The sequence below is a fragment of the Coffea arabica genome, chromosome 6c (genome assembly GCF_036785885.1).
Source record: "Coffea arabica cultivar ET-39 chromosome 6c, Coffea Arabica ET-39 HiFi, whole genome shotgun sequence".
Classification (NCBI taxonomy): domain Eukaryota; kingdom Viridiplantae; phylum Streptophyta; class Magnoliopsida; order Gentianales; family Rubiaceae; genus Coffea; species Coffea arabica.
In genome coordinates this window covers 16905555-16929935 of record NC_092320.1, presented here as the reverse complement: position 1 = coordinate 16929935, position 24381 = coordinate 16905555, and the positions used below count along the sequence as shown (strand labels likewise).

The window sequence follows — 24381 nt, the reverse complement described above, 5'->3', positions numbered from 1 at the left end:
ATTTGATTTTATTGTGTTTTAAATCGAAGCATTTTTACCAATAACAATAATAGGAATAGTGAAGTTAGTGCAAATTTCAAAACAAGAAGCAATATACACTCGATTATGGTATGTAAATTTAAGATTATTATAAAATTATAGTTTTAGCCATTTACATACTATTTGTCCATAAAAAACTTAAATTTATTTTCATGAATATTATGGGTAAGCTTCACAAGTGCGATGTTAAGTTTCAACAATAAAGTGATAAGCATAGTTAGTAAAATATGGGATGGATATAACACGGGTATGGACCTATACCATAAGTTAGAAAAAAAAATATGTATAAATCTAGAGTTATTCTTATATACACTAACAATGTGTACAATATCACGATTAGATACATGACACATATATAAAATTTGGATTAATTTAAATTCAGATTGTGTATCACGCATCCAATAGCGAAAGTGCCAATATATAGAAGATTAATTCATAAATCTATATGTGGACTAACAATATTTAAAAGTTATGGAACGACAAATATGGATTAAATTACTATAATTTTCAAAGATTATGCTACATTAAGACAACTTTAACTCTTATTCTTTTGTCTTAGATTATAAATTTATTAAAACTTTATTACCTTAGGTATTAAATTATAAAAATTATGATATATAGACAGGCGGCATGGAAGAATGTTCTTATTGTTATCCAAAATTTCAAAATAATTGAGTATAATTCGGGGAGAAGTAGAAGAAGAAGTAGAATTGTACTGCAACTGGAGTCTATACCCGACCCCACTTGTACGGATGTACCGGACATTTAGTGCCAGGTTGGCACCCCAACGACAAAAATATATATATACCTCATTTGGCGCTTATTTTAGGTAACTGCGCCTCCGGCGAAAGAAGCCTCTTCAACATTCAACAAGCATGGACAATCACCACCAGCAGAGGGAGGAGCAGCCATACCTCCTCCATGATCACCTCCTCCACCACCACTGGCCGCCCTTGCAGGGCCAACAGCAGCAGCCACTGCAACATCAACACCAGCCGTATCTCCTCGATGATCAGCAGCAACCGGTTCAGCAAGGCATAATTCTCCACGAAAATTCACAGAATTTTCTGGATTCTATGCCACGCGGTTACAGGTTTTGCCCCACTGATGAAGAGCTAATTGTACACTACTTGAGGAAAAGGATCGCCAAGGCTCCATTACCACTTAACAGAATTCATGAAGCCAATGTCTACGGCCACAATCCTCAAGAACTTACAAGTTAGTATCTATACAATTGAAAAAACTTTATGTTATTCTAACAGCTGTTTTTCTAGTTTTCGGATAAAGAACTCGGAAAACATCTTTTAGGCGTTTTCTCGATAAATATGTTCTGAAAACCCTTTCGGGAACTTTACTCCATGCGAAGGAAAGTATTTGACATAGTCTGATGTTCTTATAACAATATGCTATGTACAAGTGTTTGCTGTTTAACGATAGAGCATAATTGAACCCCTTTTAATTCCATAATCCCCAATTAATTAGGCAAAATCTTTGAAATTTAAACCATCTTTAGGCTTCATGATTTCAAGTTTTTTGATTGGTTTCTTTCGATTGTGGATTTTATTGTGAATTGTGTTCCACGAAAAATAGTTGGTGGACCAAAAAAATACCCTAAAATACTACCCACCACCTTAGATCACGAAAACACCATCGTCATAGAGATGAGATTTGGGGTTAGAGGGTTTCTCATTGATGCACGTACGTAAAAGTGATTAGTTTAGGGTTTGGGCTATGTGTCTAATTTAATAACTAACATTCTTGTCTGTCTGAAAAATGGGTATTTGTCCCTAACAAAATTTGAATAAAAGCAGCCTTGATAAATAAATTATGATCCCCTTTTTCTTTATTTTGTTGTAATATTGCATGACTATGCTATATATTTGCTTATTTCTTTTTTGATTATATATGCGCAGATAGATACAAATCGGATAGCTTTCATAACGTGAACGGATGGTACTTCTTCACCTATTTGACGAACAAATACCCCAAAGGCAGCCGTCCCTCTCGATCATGTGGAGATGGTGGATTTTGGAAACCCACCGGCAAAGACAAGAAGATTTATTACAATGGCAATACCGTCGGCTACCGGAAGTCACTAGATTTCTTACTTGGGCCTGGTCAAAAAACGGCTTGGAAGATGCATGAATATAGAATTCATGCAAATAACCCCAAGGTACAAGCCAGTACTTATTTTCTGATTAACTTGCTTTATATATTATTTATATACTTCAAGGTATTCTTATAATCTTTTCAATGGACAGTAATAAGAATAACAATTCATGCTATGCTTATTCTCACTTCTTCTCTTCTCCTTCTCATCTGATTATTTCATGAAACATTTTAATGTCTTTTATGTGTTATCTATGCATGTCTTAGTTTGGATATATAGGCACATTTTGGATGTTTATACACATAGTGCGCCTAGGTAGCTAGACATATATGTTGCCCAACCAACGATGGATTTGAAGATGTAACATGCATGCACATGTAAATTTCAGAACCAACATAGAAAAATTTTCAAAAAAAATATGAATATATAGAACTTGGGAGGAGATTTCCTCTCCCTGCGCTCCCAGTTTTCATGCTTGAGTCCAACAGATATAATCATTAGAAGGTAGAAATCTTCATATACAGCATAAGAATAAGTTTTCAGTAGGAAACAAGTTAGGGTTTTTTTTTTTTTTTTTTTTTTTTGATAATTTTCGGGAAGTGGTGATTAAAACTCTTTGACAACCGAGCTCTACCCACCAAGTCAAGAACAATTTACTTCTTGATTTCTGTCAGTATAGTACATACATACACTATTATGTAAAAGAGTAGTGGTGTCCACTTCTTAATCTACAAGTCTTTACAACAATATTCTACTAAGTGCTCAGTAACCACTTCTCAAATAATATAGGCTGTCCATTTGCATGGCTTTTTTTATTTCCAAACTCCATTATACATTACTAACATGTTGTTCATTTTTGACAGTCGGATCCAGTTTTGTGTAGATTGTATATGAACATAAAACGCAAAAACAAAGATGAAAATGAAGGTGACACGGAAGAATTGATGAGGGAAAATCTTGACCAGTGTCTTACAGTGAATGAAGCTCCCATGCAGAATGAGGACAATGATTTGGCTGCTGGTTCTACAAACGATCAATGTATGGAGTATATTACCAGCGCTCTAGACACAGGAGGTGATGCCAATTCAAACCAGGTTATCTATGATCTTTCTAGTTTCCAATTTCCTCATGATCTATTTCAAGATTTCCAAGGATACACTAATTCTCATGGTGGGCTCGAAGCAATTACTCAAAGTACTCAAGAGTTCACTGAACCGTTCCATTTATCAAAGGGTACCATGATGCCCTCTAATTTGAGTATGGAACCGGTCCATTTATCAGGGGGTACCATGATCCCCTCTGATTTCAATATGGAGGATGTTTGGAAGTATGCTATTGGTGGTACTGATTTGTCCAACTTAGCATGGCAAAATGGTTGTGCTGGTGGTTATGTGTCAATATGACCTCTCTCAAAATTGATGGTGAGAATTCAGGCAATAAGTAGAAGTATCATACATATTTTGATTACAGTAGTGGTGTTGTTGTATGCAATGTATAAACAAGGACAAGGATTTTAGCAGGTTTTAATTACTAATTTCGTCTTGATTGATATGGGCAACAATCCATGCTTGTTTCTTTACTTACTTAATTTTCACTTATGTATATGTTGAGTTTTTTCCTTATGGTCTATGTGTAGTGTATATTTGCGATTTTTCTTCTTCCTTTCAAACATGAACACTTCCACATCCTATGGTTAGCTATATTAATTACAAGCCTTCAAAACAACTTACTTATAAATTATTTTCACATATGCTAGTCTTTAGTTAAAAATAAATAATTTGTAATTAGTTAAAATTTTTTTCATAACCATGAGCGGTCAAAAGAATTGGTAGGTCATCAGGACAGATTGCGCTTTTAAAACAAAACTCTATGACGGATAGACTGAATGGATTATCGATTGATGGTTTGGTGGTTACATTAATTTAGTATGTTCTCCCTTCCAATGAAAAAAGAAAATGACTAGCAACCCAAATACTAAATTCAAGTTTTCAAAATCAGGATCCAACGAATAAATCGTTTAAAAACACACATACATACACACATGAATACATCAAATCATATTTCAGATTATATAATCCTAATAACAGACACATCAAATCATAGCTCAAATTATATAACGGGATAATTTCAGAAACCTTCCTTGAGGTTTTTCCTAATCACACCTAGCACCCCTAAAGTTTTTGAAATCACACTTAGCACCCTTAGAATGACAACTTTTGTAGCATATCAACCCGTTTAGGTAAAAATAGTATTAAAAATGTATTTAAGAGAGAGACTATAATATTCTTCCACATTCGCCCTTTTGCAAGTTGATTTTTGAAAACTAGAAGATGAAAATAAAAACAAGTTGATTCCTTTTTGCCTTTTCATATTTCTTATGCAAGAAAAGGCAAGAAAAAGGAAAAAACATTTATGTTCGATTATGTAAAAATAAAGTAACAAAAATGCCATAAAATTTGGGCTCTATTTTTTTTGCATATGCAACAGAAGATAGGTTTTGAGGTACTTAGATAATCTAAACATAGAAAATCTATCTTTTTTTAACTACGATTTTATCTTGTTATGTAGTTTAATCAGTAAGAGGTGAGGGAAAAATATGTTAAAATCATTCATTTGGTGAAAAAAATGCTGGGATGCAATTGAAATCATGGAAAAAATGCATATTAAATATACCTATAATGGTTTTCAATTATCAAAAACAAAATTTTTGAAAAAACTGGTTAACAAACAGTATTCAAAATTTTTTTTTCCTTTCTATCAAAAACTTTGGCACAGATCTTATAATGGTCATATGAATCAACAAAAATGATACAATTCAGCAGTTATTGTACTTACACTCCTTCAATTTCTATGTAAATATTGTAGTTCTATTTGTTTTTATTTTAATCTTCTAAAATTTAAAAATCAACTAACAAAAGGGCAAAATTGGAAGAATACTATAGTCCCTCTACTAAACATATTTTTTAATATATTTTTACATAAAAGGGCTATTATGTTACAAAGGTTGTCATTCTAAGGGTGTTAAGTGTGATTTTAGAGACTTGAGGGGTGTTAGGTGTGATTAGAAAAAACCTCAAGGGAGGTTTTTGAAATTATCTCTTATATAATCCTAATAACAGTGCAGCAATGATAGATGTCAAGATATTTAAAAATTGCAATGTTAGCCAAAAAAACACTTCTTAAATCCAAGGTTATAGACTTGTAGTAATGTCAAGATATTAAAAAAAAATGCAATGTTAGCCAAAAAAAAAAAATGCTTAAATCCAAGGTTATAGCTTTCAACATTACACACCAATGACATAACAACAAAAAACAAAAAACAAAAAACAAATAAAATGAATGGCTTAAATTGATCCTATGCAATATTTGAAGCCTAAACTTTAGAAACTAGAAAGATTTTTTTTAATAGTATAGAGATATAAATTACACAATTTATATCTCATGCCCGCTTCCCCTCCCTCATACCGTGGATCGATGTTTATGGGTTTGGGTTGTCTTGTTCATGAACTAACAAAAAAGAAAAGAAAAAGCTTCCAAAACTATGTTGCTTTTTGATCACTCTGTTTGATCTTCACCCAAACAGTGACTATTTGAGAGGAAACACTATAACATCATCCAAAACAGGACCACATATGTGACCATAGTCATGAAGCTTTGTGTGATAATTTGGGCTATAAAAGGTTATTCTTGTTCTGTTTGAAAGTGCTTGAAACTTGAGGATGGCAGTCTTGGATCCACCAATTCCAGTTGATGTAAATGAAACTTTTATGGTTTTCCTAGCTGCAAAAGCTTCAATCGTCATTGATCCATGACAACCATTCCTAGCATCCCCAAAAGCGAAGGAAAGAAAGTAGAACTTGTTAGGTACTGTTCTTATGATTTGTGCAATAGCTGTTTCTATTCCTCCAACCAATTCAATAGCTGCAAGTCCCTGGGGAACGGAGAAATGCTTCGAGTCAACATACTTAACTGGTTTGAGGGATTCAACAATCCATCCAGGGAGCGATGAGTAGATGTCCGTCCTCTTAGGGAGGAGCAGCACCCCAGTTGAGAAATTCTTGAACACATGAGGGCCGGTTTCAAAATCACCATTTTTGACCAAGTTACCTGCATAGCTTCAGTGCAAATTAGGAGCTTTCTATGAATTATAAAATATACATTGCATTGGTTAACATTTACTATATATTTAGAAGAAACTACAAATTTATATTTTAAAGATAGTGTCTTCGTGAACGAATATCGACAGTCAATAATAAAAGGAACAAAAAGGCAGTTGGGTTGTGATCAACTTACGACGATTGCCCAACAATTCAGACAATTATTTTGGGATAAATGTTAATGGCACTCCTTTCTCTGTGAACGGCACCCTTTTTTTTTTCAACCTTTTGCCATGTGAATCAGATAAAAATTGCCATGTTTTTCTTTGAATTTACAACTGCCATTAGAAAAGTCAAGAGGAGTATCATTAACAGATAAGTGTGTGCCATTAACATTTTTCTTGTACTGGCCAATATCGAGCTTTCACAAATCTGCTTAAAGATCTGGGAGGCAGATGATATTGGAAAAAAATTCCAAATTTGGAAGAGGACTTACCCTTAGTGTATCTGAGAGGAAGTATCTCCTTGATTGCAATTGCATCCAGAAGAGGTCCACCGGTAGGATCCTCTTGAATTCCAGGATTATGAAATGTAACCTTGAAAACATCAGAAGTTGCCTTAACAGCCCATGCATAAGTATCACCACCATCGCTGCTAAACAGTGTTTGAATTGGGAGTTCAGTCGAAAAACCAGGGACAGAAACCCTTAGCTTCTCATCTTGGGCACAAGTCCTGGTGACTGCAAAGGTCAATGAGTACATTGCTCCAGGTTTCACCTTAACATATTGAGATATGGAAGCCTCATTTCCAAGCCTCGCTGCCTGAGCCCCACGAGGGATTGCGAAGTAAAAACCACCAGGTTGCGGTCCACTTGAAACATATTCAACTATGCCATGAATTTCCCATTTGGGCAAGGAGTATTTTCCTATGATCTGTCTTTTCTTAAGGTTTGATACCTTTGGCCCTTCCTCAAAGTTACCATTTTCTAGTAGACCTGCAAAATGTAAACAGGAATATGGTTAGAAAAACATACTACTACTGCCAGTTATGAGTAAATTTTTCTCCTTGTTCTTGTATCCTGCCATTGTTCGAATTTTTCAGAAAAAATAATAATAAAGAGGAAGAGTACATAGAAGGTCAGTTCATATCAATGATTAAAAAGAAGTCCAGAGCGAAAAACCTTTTCCAAGTATCGAAAAGACAAGTCAAACACCATTAGATTCAAAATCAAAAATTCAAACGGGTTCGTGTTGCTCTTGATGTTGAACATGTTAGAGAAAATTAACGCTGCGCATTTGATTTTTCTACAATTTACGTGGATCATGTTTGCATGTCAAGTGAAATTAATAGGTAAGATTTGATATTCGCTCCGTCATGTGCTGAGTGCTGACATAAAAATGATATGGTAAAGTGACTTTATTTGGCATAAACCCAAAAAAAAAAAAAAAAAAAATTGTACCAGGGTTAGCTCGTACCTAAGAAAAGTTAATTTAGCAATTTTATATGAAAAAAATTAAAGACTATTTAAAGCATACCATCAAGAAATGGCGCAACAGCCGCGAAAGAAAGGCTTTGGTAAATACACATTATGAATAAAATGCAGAGGGAGAGAATGGAAGCCATTTTTAGCAGTGAAACTGCCAATGTGACGCAGGATAAAAGCAAATGAGAATGTATACATATATTTAAAACTTAAGTTAGAAGGTCTAAGAATAGATAAGAGGGACATGTTATCAATATCATGCCATACAACCAGGCTTGAGTGTGTCGGATTGTCTCAATTTCTCGTTCCCAAAACAAAAAACAAATATTAGGCCCATCTTGGACATTAATCTAGCCGTTGAGATGAGTGATAAAGTCTGCAATTCCATTTCCAAAGGGTACTGAAGTCTTCATAGGTTGGCGTGATTTGTACTATGTACTTTGAATCTCTGGATATCCCACATGACGAAGCTTCATTTCTTTTATTTCAGTTCTTGATATTCAAATACCTCCAAAGTACTTTCAAGGTCTTGCTTGGCACTTGAGATTGGATCTTGAGTTTCTTTATTCTAACGGCATCTTCTAATGAACTATATAAGCATGTGTAGATCATATGCTTCACTTATCTATTGAGTGAGACATTAATTGAATGTCAAAATAATAAACATGGGATTGGCATTGTAAAGGAACCAACGTATTGATCCCAATTGATAACTAATCTCGTAATTGATATGAAAGCATTTTACTAGTTATGGTTAGAAGTTTTTGGCGATGTTGAAGATCGGGTAAAAACATCATCCTTAAAATACCAACTCCAAGAATTGCGAGCACGTGGCCGTACTTGGGTACGGTGATGAGTATAAATTTCTGAAGCAGATCCCTCAATCAAATCCTTTTTTTTTTATCGCAACGATAGATGTTGTATAACCTACTCTAGCCTAGTCTAGGGGAAGGGGCAAAGGGATGGTCAACTAAGACCAGCCACATATTGTGGCCAAATTGTGGGAGGCAGGGGTTGATCCCCTGACCTCCAGCATCACCATTATGGTGATGACCACTGGACCAAATGGCCAGTGGCCTCAATCAAATCTCCATTAGTAGATTTAATAGGTGCCTCCCCTAGTAGTTTAGTTGCATTAAAATACCAACAAAAATCTTGATTAAAATACATATCAAGCTTAATTTTTTTTGGATTATTATCGCTTTATCCCTTTAAACTATATTACTACTATCAATTTAACCCTTAACATTATCTTTTAGTCATTTCACCCTATAAGTAATTCAATCCAACATATTAAGAAATTTTAGACAAAAATATTCCGTTATTTTATAGCATTATCACATTATTATTATTATCACTTTATCCCTTAAAATTATAGTGATACAGTCGTTTTAATTCCTAACATTATTTTCTAGGCATTTTATCTCATCGTTACTCTAACTAGTATGGTCAAAAAAATTTTAATATATTTACTCTTTTTTGTATATAATTAAAAAAAAATTGAAAAGGTTATTCTTCCGTTTTTTTTTACTTTAAGAGATCCAAAAACATAAAAATAAAATGGTTTTCTCAAAAAATTTTTCACACTTATTAATATTTGGAAAAGAAAAGAAGATAGGAAAGAAGGAGACAGAATATCAGATTTTGCAAAGAAAGAAAATAAAGAAGAGTCTAGCATTATCATATTACTTTAAGGTTGTCGGAATTAGGATTGGAATTTGGTCGTAAACAGAAAAGTGAATTAATTTTTATATAATAAAAGTATTTAATTCTTTCTTATTTGTATTTTAAAAAAAAGAATTGAACTCTCTCTCTCTCTCTCTCCCATTCCCCTCCCTATCTTTCTATTTTTTCAATATTAATAAAATTGTCAAGAAGAAAGAGATTAGCACTTTGACTTTTTTTTCTTGATACTAAAAAGGAGAAGAGTCACTCTAAATTTTTTATTATTTTTATTATACAAAAAGGAGGGTACTTTCTTCTAAAACTCTTTAACTTACTAAGTTAATTTAATGGTGAGATAAATTGTCTAAAAAAAACTCTATGGAGTAAATTGATAATGAGGTTATAGTTTAAGGGGATAAAGTGATAATAATTTTAAGGGCTAAACATGTCTTTTTACTTTAATTAATATACTCCATTAAATTTGATCGTTAGTTTTGGAGGCAAAATGACTATAAAATAACGTTAAGGAAAAAATTGATAGTGGCACTGAATGTTAAGAGAGTAAAGTGATAATAACCCTCCTTTTTTTATAGGTGTCACTGTGGGTCTGGAGCCTCCCACAGTAGTTTAGTTGGATTACAATTGACCTTCTAACAAAAAAAAGAGTTCTTGATTAAAATACAAATCAAACTTAATTTTTTTTAAGTCGTTACCATCGGCCTGGTTTTGATTAGTAGTGGAGTGTGATTTCCACCTAATAATAAACACTCCATTCTTTATTTGGATGTTATACAACCTTTTCTTGGCATCCCTTTTGGTTTACTTGCAACACGTATCATAAGATTTCAATAACAATATTATGGACTCGATAACATTTTTCATAATGATTTTAAATCCCATCCTCCGCTCTAGCAAATTTTTAACTTCACTATTCTGCTTGCATTATACTGTGAACTTTTTTTCTTAAATATAAATAGGAGATTTCTCTTACTTACATTCACCCCTTCTTACTATCCAACCCATTCCTCTCCCAGCGTGTCCTTATTAAAGGACAATGCTACGGTATTGCAAGTCATAGTAACAACAATGGGGTAATCCACTACTGCCGGATTCCATTAACTTTGGCAAAAGATTAGGGGCCGCTTGGTTCATGTTTAGGAATCGGAATTGTAATTGGAAACATTTACAAAAAATTAGTATGGGTTTTGGACAAAGGTATGATTACAAATGGGGTTGCTTGGTAAATATTGGTAAGGAATGGGTATCAAAATTTAATAATCAATTTTTTACCTTTAATTTCTTTTTTCTTTTCATATCTTTCTTCTTCCTCGTTCAAATGCTTATCCCACATACTCATCCACCATATATATATATTCATATATAAATATTAATTTTCTGTTTAAAATATATTTATATAAATATATTTATTTATATATATTTATATAAATTTATAAATATATTTATTTCAATTTTGTTTTATAATATGTATATTAATATATATTAATATGTATATTTCAATTATGTATATTATATATATAAATTATAGTAATATTAATATGTATATTTCAATTATGTATATTATATATATTATATCAATTGAAATAAATAATATATATTTATATATAAATATTTTTGTTTAAAATATATTTATATATATTTATAAATTTATTTATATTTAGTATACCATTATGATGTTGGTAGTGTAGATCTACAAGATTAAATCTTCCTGATGAAATTTATTAACTTCGTGATTATCATCTTTCTTATTTATGCTACTGATAGTGTAGATCTACAAGTTTAGATCTGATTAGATGAGACTGGTTAACTTCGTGATTACCATCTAATGTATTCAAGTCTATTATAGTTTTGATAGTATTGATTTCACAACTTTGGATCTGATTGAATGACATGGATCCAGTAAGTGCCAACGTCCGGTCCAGGTAAGACCATGAGGGATTTGGCTCTGTAGGGGCGTTGAGGTTCTTAGGGTGTGATGCTCTAGGACGGGGAAGTGTCACAAGATCAGATCCAGGGAAAATGGGTTTTTACTATCAATCTTATGATTTTGTTTGGAAATATGGTCGTCATGCATAGTTAATCTTTCTCAAAAGATTTAGATCTATTCTCGTAGGTTTATTTTACTATCTTTAATATGATGGAAATATGGTCGTCATGTATAGTTAATTCTTCTCAAAAGGTAAGATCTTTTCTTGTAAATTTTCACACTATCCTTTATAATCTGTTTAGGAAAAATAGTTTATTAACTTCGTGATTACCATCTTTCTTATTTATGCTACTGATAGTGTAGATCTACAAGTTTAGATCTGATTAGATGAGACTGGTTAACTTCGTGATTACCATCTAATGTATTCAAGCCTATTATAGTTTTGATAGTATTGATTTATATATTTATATAAATTTATAAATATATTTATTTCAATTTTGTTTTATAATATGTATATTAATATATATTAATATGTATATTTCAATTATGTATATTATATATATATAAATTATAGTAATATTAATATGTATATTTCAATTATGTATATTATATATATTATATCAAATGAAATAAATAATATATATTTATATATAAATATTTTTGTTTAAAATATATTTATATAAATATATAAATATATTTATTTCAATTTTGTTTTATAATATGTATATTTCAATTAATATTTATATTTTATTATATATATAAATTATATTAATATTAATATGTATATTAGATATATTATATCAATTGAAATAAATATATATATTTATATATATATTAAATATATATTAATATACATATTATAAAACAAAATTGAAATAATAAATATTAATATATAGAAACAGAGCCAGTATATATTTAAAAAAAATCCCAAAAATAATTTTTTTTTTTAAGATTTTGGAATCAAATGTGGGATTCATCAAAACCCTCCAATCTACTTGGGTATGGAGAGTGACTAATTTTTCATGAATCATTCCAAAATTTCAAAACCTATACCCATTAGCCAAGCAACAATTTTGGGGCTCAATCCAATTCTTGATTCCTATACCCTCCAACCAAGCACCCCCTTAGTTTTTTAGCATTTTTTCCAATATCGTATTAAATAATCAATATTAGTGTTGGTAAGTTTATTAGAAAATTGGTAAGTACATCCCCTAAAACAGTAAGTTTTAGTCATATAGGAAATTTACAATTTCAGTAAATTTCCTGGTTGATAAAATTTATTTTTCTTTAAGTTAAACTTACTATTAAAATTTAAAAAATTTTGTGAATTCTTAACCGTTTCAAATTTTAATAGAGAGTTCTATCACATGGAAGGACACTTTATAACTCAAAAAGAAAAATTTTATCCTTTTTTTGTTTTGTTTTAAGCACTAAAACCCATAGCCATTTGCACTTTTCTCACTAACTTTATTTTTTATTGTAGTTTCACCCTTGACTAGCAATCACCACTTGGCATCGGTTCACTATCAGAGCAAGAGAGGCATCAGAGGTGGGGTCGTAGCCATGACTGCTGCACCCGGATCAGTTCAGAAGTCTGAGGAAGAATGGCGTGCAGTTCTTTCTCCTGAACAGTTCCGCATTCTCAGACAAAAAGGGACCGAGTATCCAGGTACAGGGGAATATGACAAGTTCTATGGTGAAGGTGTCTACAACTGTGCAGGATGTGGAACTCCCCTGTATAGGTCCACAACTAAATTTAACTCTGGATGTGGATGGCCAGCGTTCTATGAGGGCATTCCTGGAGCAATAAATCGCACTCCTGACCCAGATGGAAGGAGGATAGAAATTACATGTGCTGCTTGTGGTGGGCATCTTGGTCATGTGTTTAAGGGTGAAGGATTCCCGACACCAACAGACGAGCGTCATTGTGTCAATAGCATTTCACTCAAGTTCACTCCTGCAAATTCTGATGCCAAAATATGAACCTTGTTCCTTATTCTGCGCCCTCCTTCTGCATCTTCTGTCTTAAACATAAAAGTAATTTTGATCCATTGATGGATAATGATGTTGTGCTGTTGAAATAAATATTTCTTGTTACGTTGAGGATATACTGGTTATCGATGTCATGTATGTGCGCAAGTGCAAGGGTGTCCAGAAGTGAACTTGGTTTTGGCAACAGAAATTATGGAACTAGTTATCACTTATCAAGGGAAAATGATCTGTGATCGTTGAATCTGCTAAAAAAAAAAAAAAAAAAAAAGACTAGCAATCACCACTAACGGTTCAATAAAAAGATATTAATTACCTCAACCAATAAAAAAATTCACATGCCCATATAATCTATTGTGTAATTTAAATTAAATTCATTTCATGTACAAAAGAATCCTAAAATAATTACCACAACAGATTACCATGTTATATTTTTAACAACAAAATCATTGTTTGTTGAAAATTTAAAAAATCCATGACATGTGTATGAGCGATATTTTACCACATTTATATCTTACATCTACTCATTCATGTTAATTTGAGAAGGAATATTTTTTATAATAGCAACATTGTGAATTTAATTAACAGATTGAGATTTTTTAAAACATAAAAGTGAAATATATACTTGGGAAAGTAGTTTGATTTTCCCAAAAGAAAGAAAATTGTTTTAGTTTAACAATTGTTGTCATTGACACTTCATTTTCTTGACCAACTTTTATAAAGGTAAACTCAGTGTCGTTAACAATAATTGAAGTGTCATTAGCATTACTCTATCTGAATGTAAATATTTAAACTTTGTAATGAAATAAATAATAGGTACTTAAAAAACTAAAAAGCAATAGGTACTCAATTGCTACGATTCAAACTACAAATTCCTTCAATGCATAAGTGGTATATGCTACAATATATTTCCATTTATAGAAAACCACTATTGATATTCTTTAAAAAGAATCACATTTTCATTTTCATGTTGCAATTGAAATCCCCTAACCTGTCATATGCATCGCATGTCAACCAATTATTAGATTAGTTATTATTTATACAAATCATGCCTAAACTCATAATGTGACATGTATGGCAGTTGCTCACCATTATACTCATGGTGTTGTCATTTTTTCTATTTGTTTTGTCAAGGTATAAAGTTCTTTTGATTATATTGGTGAAAAAGCATACAATCTGTGTAATGTAAGCAAGATTTACTAATTTTCGAGTAAAAATAACCACTATATTAGAAAGGCCACAAAATTTGATTTTATTGTGTTTTAAATCGAAGCATTTTTACCAATAACAATAATAGGAATAGTGAAGTTAGTGCAAATTTCAAAACAAGAAGCAATATACACTCGATTATGGTATGTAAATTTAAGATTATTATAAAATTATAGTTTTAGCCATTTACATACTATTTGTCCATAAAAAACTTAAATTTATTTTCATGAATATTATGGGTAAGCTTCACAAGTGCGATGTTAAGTTTCAACAATAAAGTGATAAGCATAGTTAGTAAAATATGGGATGGATATAACACGGGTATGGACCTATACCATAAGTTAGAAAAAAAAAATGTATAAATCTAGAGTTATTCTTATATACACTAACAATGTGTACAATATCACGGTTAGATACATGACACATATATAAAATTTGGATTAATTTAAATTCAGATTGTGTATCACGCATCCAATAGCGAAAGTGCCAATATATAGAAGATTAATTCATAAATCTATATGTGGACTAACAATATTTAAAAGTTATGGAACGACAAATATGGATTAAATTACTATAATTTTCAAAGATTATGCTACATTAAGACAACTTTAACTCTTATTCTTTTGTCTTAGATTATAAATTTATTAAAACTTTATTACCTTAGGTATTAAATTATAAAAATTATGATATATAGACAGGCGGCATGGAAGAATGTTCTTATTGTTATCCAAAATTTCAAAATAATTGAGTATAATTCGGGGAGAAGTAGAAGAAGAAGTAGAATTGTACTGCAACTGGAGTCTATACCCGACCCCACTTGTACGGATGTACCGGACATTTAGTGCCAGGTTGGCAGCCCAACGACAAAAATATATATATACCTCATTTGGCGCTTATTTTAGGTAACTGCGCCTCCAGCGAAAGAAGCCTCTTCAACATTCAACAAGCATGGATAATCACCACCAGCAGAGGGAGGAGCAGCCATACCTCCTCCATGATCACCTCCTCCACCACCACTGGCCGCCCTTGCAGGGCCAACAGCAGCAGCCACTGCAACATCAACACCAGCCGTATCTCCTCAATGATCAGCAGCAACCGGTTCAGCAAGGCATAATTCTCCACGAAAATTCACAGAATTTTCTGGATTCTATGCCTCGCGGTTACAGGTTTTGCCCCACTGATGAAGAGCTAATTGTACACTACTTGAGGAAAAGGATCGCCAAGGCTCCATTACCACTTAACAGAATTCATGAAGCCAATGTCTACGGCCACAATCCTCAAGAACTTACAAGTTAGTATCTATACAATTGAAAAAACTTTATGTTATTCTAACAGTTGTTTTTCTAGTTTTCGGATAAAGAACTCGGAAAACATCTTTTAGGCGTTTTCTCGATAAATATGTTCTGAAAACCCTTTCGGGAACTTTACTCCATGCGAAGGAAAGTATTTGACATAGTCTGATGTTCTTATAACAATATGCTATGTACAAGTGTTTGCTGTTTAACGATAGAGCATAATTGAACCCCTTTTAATTCCATAATCCCCAATTAATTAGGCAAAATCTTTGAAATTTAAACCATCTTTAGGCTTCATGATTTCAAGTTTTTTGATTGGTTTCTTCCGATTGTGGATTTTATTGTGAATTGTGTTCCACGAAAAATAGTTGGTGGACCAAAAAGATACCCTAAAATACTACCCACCACCTTAGATCACGAAAACACCATCGTCATAGAGATGAGATTTGGGGTTAGAGGGTTTCTCATTGATGCACGTACGTAAAAGTGATTAGTTTAGGGTTTGGGCTATGTGTCTAATTTAATAACTAACATTCTTGTCTGTCTGAAAAATGGGTATTTGTCCCTAACAAAATTTGAATAAAAGCAGCCTTGATAAATAAATTATGATCCCCTTTTTCTTTATTTTGTTGTAATATTGCATGACTATGCTATATATTTGCTTATTTCTTTTTTGATTATATATGCGCAGATAGATACAAATCGGATAGCTTTCATAACGTGAACGGATGGTACTTCTTCACCTATTTGACGAACAAATACCCCAAAGGCAGCCGTCCCTCTCGATCATGTGGAGATGGTGGATTTTGGAAACCCACCGGCAAAGACAAGAAGATTTATTACAATGGCAATACCGTCGGCTACCGGAAGTCACTAGATTTCTTACTTGGGCCTGGTCAAAAAACGGCTTGGAAGATGCATGAATATAGAATTCATGCAAATAACCCCAAGGTACAAGCCAGTACTTATTTTCTGATTAACTTGCTTTATATATTATTTATATACTTCAAGGTATTCTTATAATCTTTTCAATGGACAGTAATAAGAATAACAATTCATGCTATGCTTATTCTCACTTCTTCTCTTCTCCTTCTCATCTGATTATTTCATGAAACATTTTAATGTCTTTTATGTGTTATCTATGCATGTCTTAGTTTGGATATATAGGCACATTTTGGATGTTTATACACATAGTGCGCCTAGGTAGCTAGACATATATGTTGCCCAACCAACGATGGATTTGAAGATGTAACATGCATGCACATGTAAATTTCAGAACCAACATAGAAAAATTTTCAAAAAAAATATGAATATATAGAACTTGGGAGGAGATTTCCTCTCCCTGCGCTCCCAGTTTTCATGCTTGAGTCCAACAGATATAATCATTAGAAGGTAGAAATCTTCATATACAGCATAAGAATAAGTTTTCAGTAGGAAACAAGTTAGGGTTTTTTTTTTTTTTTTTTTTTTTTGATAATTTTCGGGAAGTGGTGATTAAAACTCTTTGACAACCGAGCTCTACCCACCAAGTCAAGAACAATTTACTTCTTGATTTCTGTCAGTATAGTACATACATACACTATTATGTAAAAGAGTAGTGGTGTCCACTTCTTAATCTACAAGTCTTTACAACAATATTCTACTAAGTGCTCAGTAACCACTTCTCAAATAATATAGGCTGTCCATTTGCATGGCTTTTTTTATTTCCAAACTCCATTATACATTACTAACATGTTGTTCATTTTTGACAGTCGGATCCAGTTTTGTGTAGATTGTATATGAACATAAAACGCAAAAACAAAGATGAAAATGAAGGTGACACGGAAGAATTGATGAGGGAAAATCTTGACCAGTGTCTTACAGTGAATGAAGCTCCCATGCAGAATGAGGACAATGATTTGGCTGCTGGTTCTACAAACGATCAATGTATGGAGTATATTACCAGCGCTCTAGACACAGGAGGTGATGCCAATTCAAACCAGGTTATCTATGATCTTTCTAGTTTCCAATTTCCTCATGATCTATTTCAAGATTTCCAAGGATACACTAATTCTCATGGTGGGCTCGAAGCAATTACTCAAAGTACTCAAGAGTTCACTGAACCGTTCCATTTATCAAAGGGTACCATGATGCCCTCTAATTTGAGTATGGAACCGGTCCATTTATCAGGGGGTACCATGATCCCCTCTGATTTCAATATGGAGGATGTTTGGAAGTATGCTATTGGTGGTACTGATTTGTCCAACTTAGCATGGCAAAATGGTTGTGCTGGTGGTTATGTGTCAATATGACCTCTCTCAAAATTGATGGTGAGAATTCAGGCAATAAGTAGAAGTATCATACATATTTTGATTACAGTAGTGGTGTTGTTGTATGCAATGTATAAACAAGGACAAGGATTTTAGCAGGTTTTAATTACTAATTTCGTCTTGATTGATATGGGCAACAATCCATGCTTGTTTCTTTACTTACTTAATTTTCACTTATGTATATGTTGAGTTTTTTCCTTATGGTCTATGTGTAGTGTATATTTGCGATTTTTCTTCTTCCTTTCAAACATGAACACTTCCACATCCTATGGTTAGCTATATTAATTACAAGCCTTCAAAACAACTTACTTATAAATTATTTTCACATATGCTAGTCTTTAGTTAAAAATAAATAATTTGTAATTAGTTAAAATTTTTTTCATAACCATGAGCGGTCAAAAGAATTGGTAGGTCATCAGGACAGATTGCGCTTTTAAAACAAAACTCTATGACGGATAGACTGAATGGATTATCGATTGATGGTTTGGTGGTTACATTAATTTAGTATGTTCTCCCTTCCAATGAAAAAAGAAAATGACTAGCAACCCAAATACTAAATTCAAGTTTTCAAAATCAGGATCCAACGAATAAATCGTTTAAAAACACACATACATACACACATGAATACATCAAATCATATTTCAGATTATATAATCCTAATAACAGATACATCAAATCATAGCTCAAATTATATAACGGGATAATTTCAGAAACCTTCTTTGAGGTTTTTCCTAATCACACCTAGCACCCCTAAAGTTTTTGAAATCACACTTAGCACCCTTAGAATGACAACTTTTGTAGCATATCAACCCGTTTAGGTAAAAATAGTATTAAAAATGTATTTAAGAGAGAGACTATAATATTCTTCCACATTCGCCCTTTTGCAAGTTGATTTTTGAAAACTAGAAGATGAAAATAAAAACAAGTTGATTCCTTTTTGCCTTTTCATATTTCTTATGCAAGAAAAGGCAAGAAAAAGGAAAAAACATTTATGTTCGATTATGTAAAAATAAAGTAACAAAAATGCCATAAAATTTGGGCTCTATTTTTTTTGCATATGCAACAGAAGATAGGTTTTGAGGTACTTAGATAATCTAAACATAGAAAATCTATCTTTTTTTAACTACGATTTTATCTTGTTATGTAGTTTAATCAGTAAGAGGTGAGGGAAAAATATGTTAAAATCATTCATTTGGTGAAAAAAATGCTGGGATGCAATTGAAATCATGGAAAAAATGCATATTAAATATACCTATAATGGTTTTCAATTATCAAAAACAAAATTTTTGAAAAAACTGGTTAACAAACAGTATTCAAAATTTTTTTTCCCTTTCTATCAAAAACTTTGGCACAGATCTTATAATGGTCATATGAATCAACAAAAATGATACAATTCAGCAGTTATTGTACTTACACTCCTTCAATTTCTATGTAAATATTGTAGTTCTATTTGTTTTTATTTTAATCTTCTAAAATTTAAAAATCAACTAACAAAAGGGCAAAATTGGAAGAATACTATAGTCCCTCTACTAAACATATTTTTTAATATATTTTTACATAAAAGGGCTATTATGTTACAAAGGTTGTCATTCTAAGGGTGTTAAGTGTGATTTTAGAGACTTGAGGGGTGTTAGGTGTGATTAGAAAAAACCTCAAGGGAGGTTTTTGAAATTATCTCTTATATAATCCTAATAACAGTGCAGCAATGATAGATGTCAAGATATTTAAAAATTGCAATGTTAGCCAAAAAAACACTTCTTAAATCCAAGGTTATAGACTTGTAGTAATGTCAAGATATTAAAAAAAAATGCAATGTTAGCCAAAAAACAAAAAACAAATAAAATGAATGGCTTAAATTGATCCTATGCAATATTTGAAGCCTAAACTTTAGAAACTAGAAAGATTTTTTTTAATAGTATAGAGATATAAATTACACAATTTATATCTCATGCGCCCACTTCCCCTCCCTCATACCGTGGATCGATGTTTATGGGTTTGGGTTGTCTTGTTCATGAACTAACAAAAAAGAAAAGAAAAGAAAAGAAAAAGCTTCCAAAACTATGTTGCTTTTTGATCACTCTGTTTGATCTTCACCCAAACAGTGACTATTTGAGAGGAAACACTATAACATCATCCAAAACAGGACCACATATGTGACCATAGTCATGAAGCTTTGTGTGATAATTTGGGCTATAAAAGGTTATTCTTGTTCTGTTTGAAAGTGCTTGAAACTTGAGGATGGCAGTCTTGGATCCACCAATTCCAGTTGATGTAAATGAAACTTTTATGGTTTTCCTAGCTGCAAAAGCTTCAATCGTCATTGATCCATGACAACCATTCCTAGCATCCCCAAAAGCGAAGGAAAGAAAGTAGAACTTGTTAGGTACTGTTCTTATGATTTGTGCAATAGCTGTTTCTATTCCTCCAACCAATTCAATAGCTGCAAGTCCCTGGGGAACGGAGAAATGCTTCGAGTCAACATACTTAACTGGTTTGAGGGATTCAACAATCCATCCAGGGAGCGATGAGTAGATGTCCGTCCTCTTAGGGAGGAGCAGCACCCCAGTTGAGAAATTCTTGAACACATGAGGGCCGGTTTCAAAATCACCATTTTTGACCAAGTTACCTGCATAGCTTCAGTGCAAATTAGGAGCTTTCTATGAATTATAAAATATACATTGCATTGGTTAACATTTACTATATATTTAGAAGAAACTACAAATTTATATTTTAAAGATAGTGTCTTCGTGAACGAATATCGACAGTCAATAATAAAAGGAACAAAAAGGCAGTTGGGTTGTGATCAACTTACGACGATTGCCCAACAATTCAGACAATTATTTTGGGATAAATGTTAATGGCACTCCTTTCTCTGTGAACGGCACCCTTTTTTTTTTCAACCTTTTGCCATGTGAATCAGATAAAAATTGCCATGTTTTTCTTTGAATTTACAACTGCCATTAGAAAAGTCAAGAGGAGTATCATTAACAGATAAGTGTGTGCCATTAACATTTTTCTTGTACTGGCCAATATCGAGCTTTCACAAATCTGCTTAAAGATCTGGGAGGCAGATGATATTGGAAAAAAATTCCAAATTTGGAAGAGGACTTACCCTTAGTGTATCTGAGAGGAAGTATCTCCTTGATTGCAATTGCATCCAGAAGAGGTCCACAGGTAGGATCCTCTTGAATTCCAGGATTATGAAATGTAACCTTGAAAACATCAGAAGTTGCCTTAACAGCCCATGCATAAGTATCACCACCATCGCTGCTAAACAGTGTTTGAATTGGGAGTTCAGTCGAAAAACCAGGGACAGAACCCCTTAGCTTCTCATCTTGGGCACAAGTCCTGGTGACTGCAAAGGTCAATGAGTACATTGCTCCAGGTTTCACCTTAACATATTGAGATATGGAAGCCTCATTTCCAAGCCTCGCTGCCTGAGCCCCACGAGGGATTGCGAAGTAAAAACCACCAGGTTGCGGTCCACTTGAAACATATTCAACTATGCCATGAATTTCCCATTTGGGCAAGGAGTATTTTCCTATGATCTGTCTTTTCTTAAGGTTTGATACCTTTGGCCCTTCCTCAAAGTTACCATTTTCTAGTAGACCTGCAAAATGTAAACAGGAATATGGTTAGAAAAACATACTACTACTGCCAGTTATGAGTAAATTTTTCTCCTTGTTCTTGTATCCTGCCATTGTTCGAATTTTTCAGAAAAAATAATAATAAAGAGGAAGAGTACATAGAAGGTCAGTTCATATCAATGATTAAAAAGAAGTCCAGAGCGAAAAACCTTTTCCAAGTATCGAAAAGACAAGTCAAACACCATTAGATTCAAAATCAAAAATTCAAACGGGTTCGTGTTGCTCTTGATGTTGAACATGTTAGAGAAAATTAACGCTGCGCATTTGATTTTTCTACAATTTACGTGGATCATGTTTGCATGTCAAGTGAAATTAATAGGTAAGATTTGATATTCGCTCCGTCATGTGCTGAGTGCTGACATAAAAATGATATGGTAAAGTGACTTTATTTGGCATAAACCCAAAAAAAAAAAAAAAAAATTGTACCAGGGTTAGCTCGTACCTAAGAAAAGTTAATTTAGCAATTTTATATGAAAAAAATTAAAGACTATTTAAAGCATACCATCAAGAAATGGCGCAACAGCCGCGAAAGAAAGGCTTTGGTAAATACACATTATGAATAAAATGCAGAGGGAGAGAATGGAAGCCATTTTTAGCAGTGAAACTGCCAATGTGACGCAGGATAAAAGCAAATGAGAATGTATACATATATTTAAAACTTAAGTTAGAAGGTCTAAGAATAGATAAGAGGGACATGTTATCATGCCATACAACCAGGCTTGAGTGTGTCGGATTGTCTCAATTTCTCGTTCCCAAAACAAAAAACAAATATTAGGCCCATCTTGGACATTAATCTAGCCGTTGAGATGAGTGATAAAGTCTGCAATTCCATTTCCAAAGGGTACTGAAGTCTTCATAGGTTGGCGTGATTTGTACTATGTACTTTGAATCTCTGGATATCCCACATGACGAAGCTTCATTTCTTTTATTTCAGTTCTTGATATTCAAATACCTCCAAAGTACTTTCAAGGTCTTGCTTGGCACTTGAGATTGGATCTTGAGTTTCTTTATTCTAACGGCATCTTCTAATGAACTATATAAGCATGTGTAGATCATATGCTTCACTTATCTATTGAGTGAGACATTAATTGAATGTCAAAATAATAAACATGGGATTGGCATTGTAAAGGAACCAACGTATTGATCCCAATTGATAACTAATCTCGTAATTGATATGAAAGCATTTTACTAGTTATGGTTAGAAGTTTTTGGCGATGTTGAAGATCGGGTAAAAACATCATCCTTAAAATACCAACTCCAAGAATTGCGAGCACGTGGCCGTACTTGGGTACGGTGATGAGTATAAATTTCTGAAGCAGATCCCTCAATCAAATCTCCATTAGTAGATTTAATAGGTGCCTCCCCTAGTAGTTTAGTTGCATTAAAATACCAACAAAAATCTTGATTAAAATACATACCAAGCTTAATTTTTTTTGGGTTATTATCGCTATCCCTTTAAACTATATTACTACTGTCAATTATACCCCTAACATTATCTTTTAGTCATTTCACCCTATAAGTAATTCAATCCAACATGTTAAGAAATTTTAGACAAAAATATTCCGTTATTTTATAGCATTATCACATTATTATCGCTTTATCCCTTTAAACTATATTACTACTATCAATTTAACCCCTAACATTATCTTTTAGTCATTTCACCCTATAAGTAATTCAATCCAACATGTTAAGAAATTTTAGACAAAAATATTCCGTTATTTTATAGCATTATCACATTATTATTATTATCACTTTATCCCTTAAAATTATAGTGATACAGTCGTTTTAATTCCTAACATTATTTTCTAGGCATTTTATCTCATCGTTAATCTAACTAATATGGTCAAAAAATTTTTAATATATTTACTCTTTTTTGTATATAATTAAAAATAAAAAAATTGAAAAGGTTATTCTTCCTTTTTTTTTTACTTTAAGAGATCCAAAAACATAAAAATAAAATGATTTTCTCAAAAAAAATTTCACACTTATTAATATTTGGAAAAGAAAAGAAGATAGGAAAGAAGGAGACAGAATATCAGATTTTGCAAAGAAAGAAAATAAAGAAGAGTCTAGCATTATCATATTACTTTAAGGTTGTCGGAATTAGGATTGGAATTTGGTCGTAAACAGAAAAGTGAATTAATTTTTGGGTAAAAAACAAAAAAGCCCCCTGTGATAAACCTAATACACAGCATGAGGTGTCGTGTTGTATATTTTGAAACCATAAGGGACTTTTCTGTGTATTAGGCTTACTACAGGGGTTTTTTTTTGTTTTTAACCCTTAATTTTTATATAATAAAAGTATTTGATTCTTTCTTATTTGTATTTAAAAAAAAAGAATTGAACTCTCTCTCTCTCTCTCTCTCTCTCTCTCTCTCTCTCTCTCGCTCTCTCTCTCCCCCGTTCCCCTTCCTATCTTTCTATTTTTTTCAATATTAATAAAATTGTCAAGAAGAAAGAGATTAGCACTTTGACTTTTTTTTCTTGATACTAAAAAGAAGAAGAGTCACTCTAAATTTTTTATTATTTTTATCATACAAAAAGGAGGGTACTTTCTTCTAAAATTCTTTAACTTACTAAGTTAATTTAATGG

General features: G+C 32.5%; 3 protein-coding genes across 3 annotated transcripts; 1 reads left to right on the top strand and 2 right to left on the bottom strand.

Moving 5' to 3' along the window:
• Nucleotides 1–5735: 5735 nt before the first annotated feature.
• Nucleotides 5736–7911, bottom strand: LOC140008004 (protein TEEBE-like). The gene is made up of 3 exons (XM_072051647.1): nt 7782–7911; nt 6743–7240; nt 5736–6256 (listed from the first exon to the last, which is right to left on the bottom strand). Exons 1-3 carry the CDS (start codon nt 7867–7869, stop codon nt 5736–5738), a joined length of 1107 nt encoding a protein of 368 aa, XP_071907748.1. The 5' UTR covers nt 7870–7911.
• Nucleotides 7912–12857: 4946 nt separating this feature from the next.
• LOC140008517 (peptide methionine sulfoxide reductase B5) lies at nt 12858–13572 on the top strand. Its single transcript, XM_072053149.1, has one exon. The coding sequence runs from the start codon at nt 12903–12905 to the stop codon at nt 13320–13322; it is 420 nt and encodes a 139-aa protein (XP_071909250.1). The 5' UTR covers nt 12858–12902; the 3' UTR covers nt 13323–13572.
• Nucleotides 13573–20125: 6553 nt separating this feature from the next.
• LOC140008003 (protein TEEBE-like) lies at nt 20126–22420 on the bottom strand. The gene is made up of 3 exons (XM_072051646.1): nt 22291–22420; nt 21254–21751; nt 20126–20767 (listed from the first exon to the last, which is right to left on the bottom strand). The coding sequence occupies exons 1-3, from the start codon at nt 22376–22378 to the stop codon at nt 20247–20249; spliced, it is 1107 nt and encodes a 368-aa protein (XP_071907747.1). The 5' UTR covers nt 22379–22420; the 3' UTR covers nt 20126–20246.
• Between the last annotated feature and the right edge of the window lie 1961 nt (nt 22421–24381).

Excerpts from the sequence above, each read along its gene's own strand:
- LOC140008003 (XM_072051646.1), bottom strand. The coding sequence starts at position 22,378 with ATGGCTTCCATTCTCTCCCTCTGCATTTTATTCATAATGTGTATTTAC. Across the intron at positions 21,752-22,290 it reads TGTTGCGCCATTTCTTGATG|GTCTACTAGAAAATGGTAAC; the intron begins GTATGCTTTAAA and ends TACATTTTGCAG. Across the intron at positions 20,768-21,253 it reads TCCTCTCAGATACACTAAGG|GTAACTTGGTCAAAAATGGT; the intron begins GTAAGTCCTCTT and ends GAAGCTATGCAG.
- LOC140008517 (XM_072053149.1), top strand. The coding sequence starts at position 12,903 with ATGACTGCTGCACCCGGATCAGTTCAGAAGTCTGAGGAAGAATGGCGT.
- LOC140008004 (XM_072051647.1), bottom strand. The coding sequence starts at position 7,869 with ATGGCTTCCATTCTCTCCCTCTGCATTTTATTCATAATGTGTATTTAC. Across the intron at positions 7,241-7,781 it reads TGTTGCGCCATTTCTTGATG|GTCTACTAGAAAATGGTAAC; the intron begins GTATGCTTTAAA and ends TACATTTTGCAG. Across the intron at positions 6,257-6,742 it reads TCCTCTCAGATACACTAAGG|GTAACTTGGTCAAAAATGGT; the intron begins GTAAGTCCTCTT and ends GAAGCTATGCAG.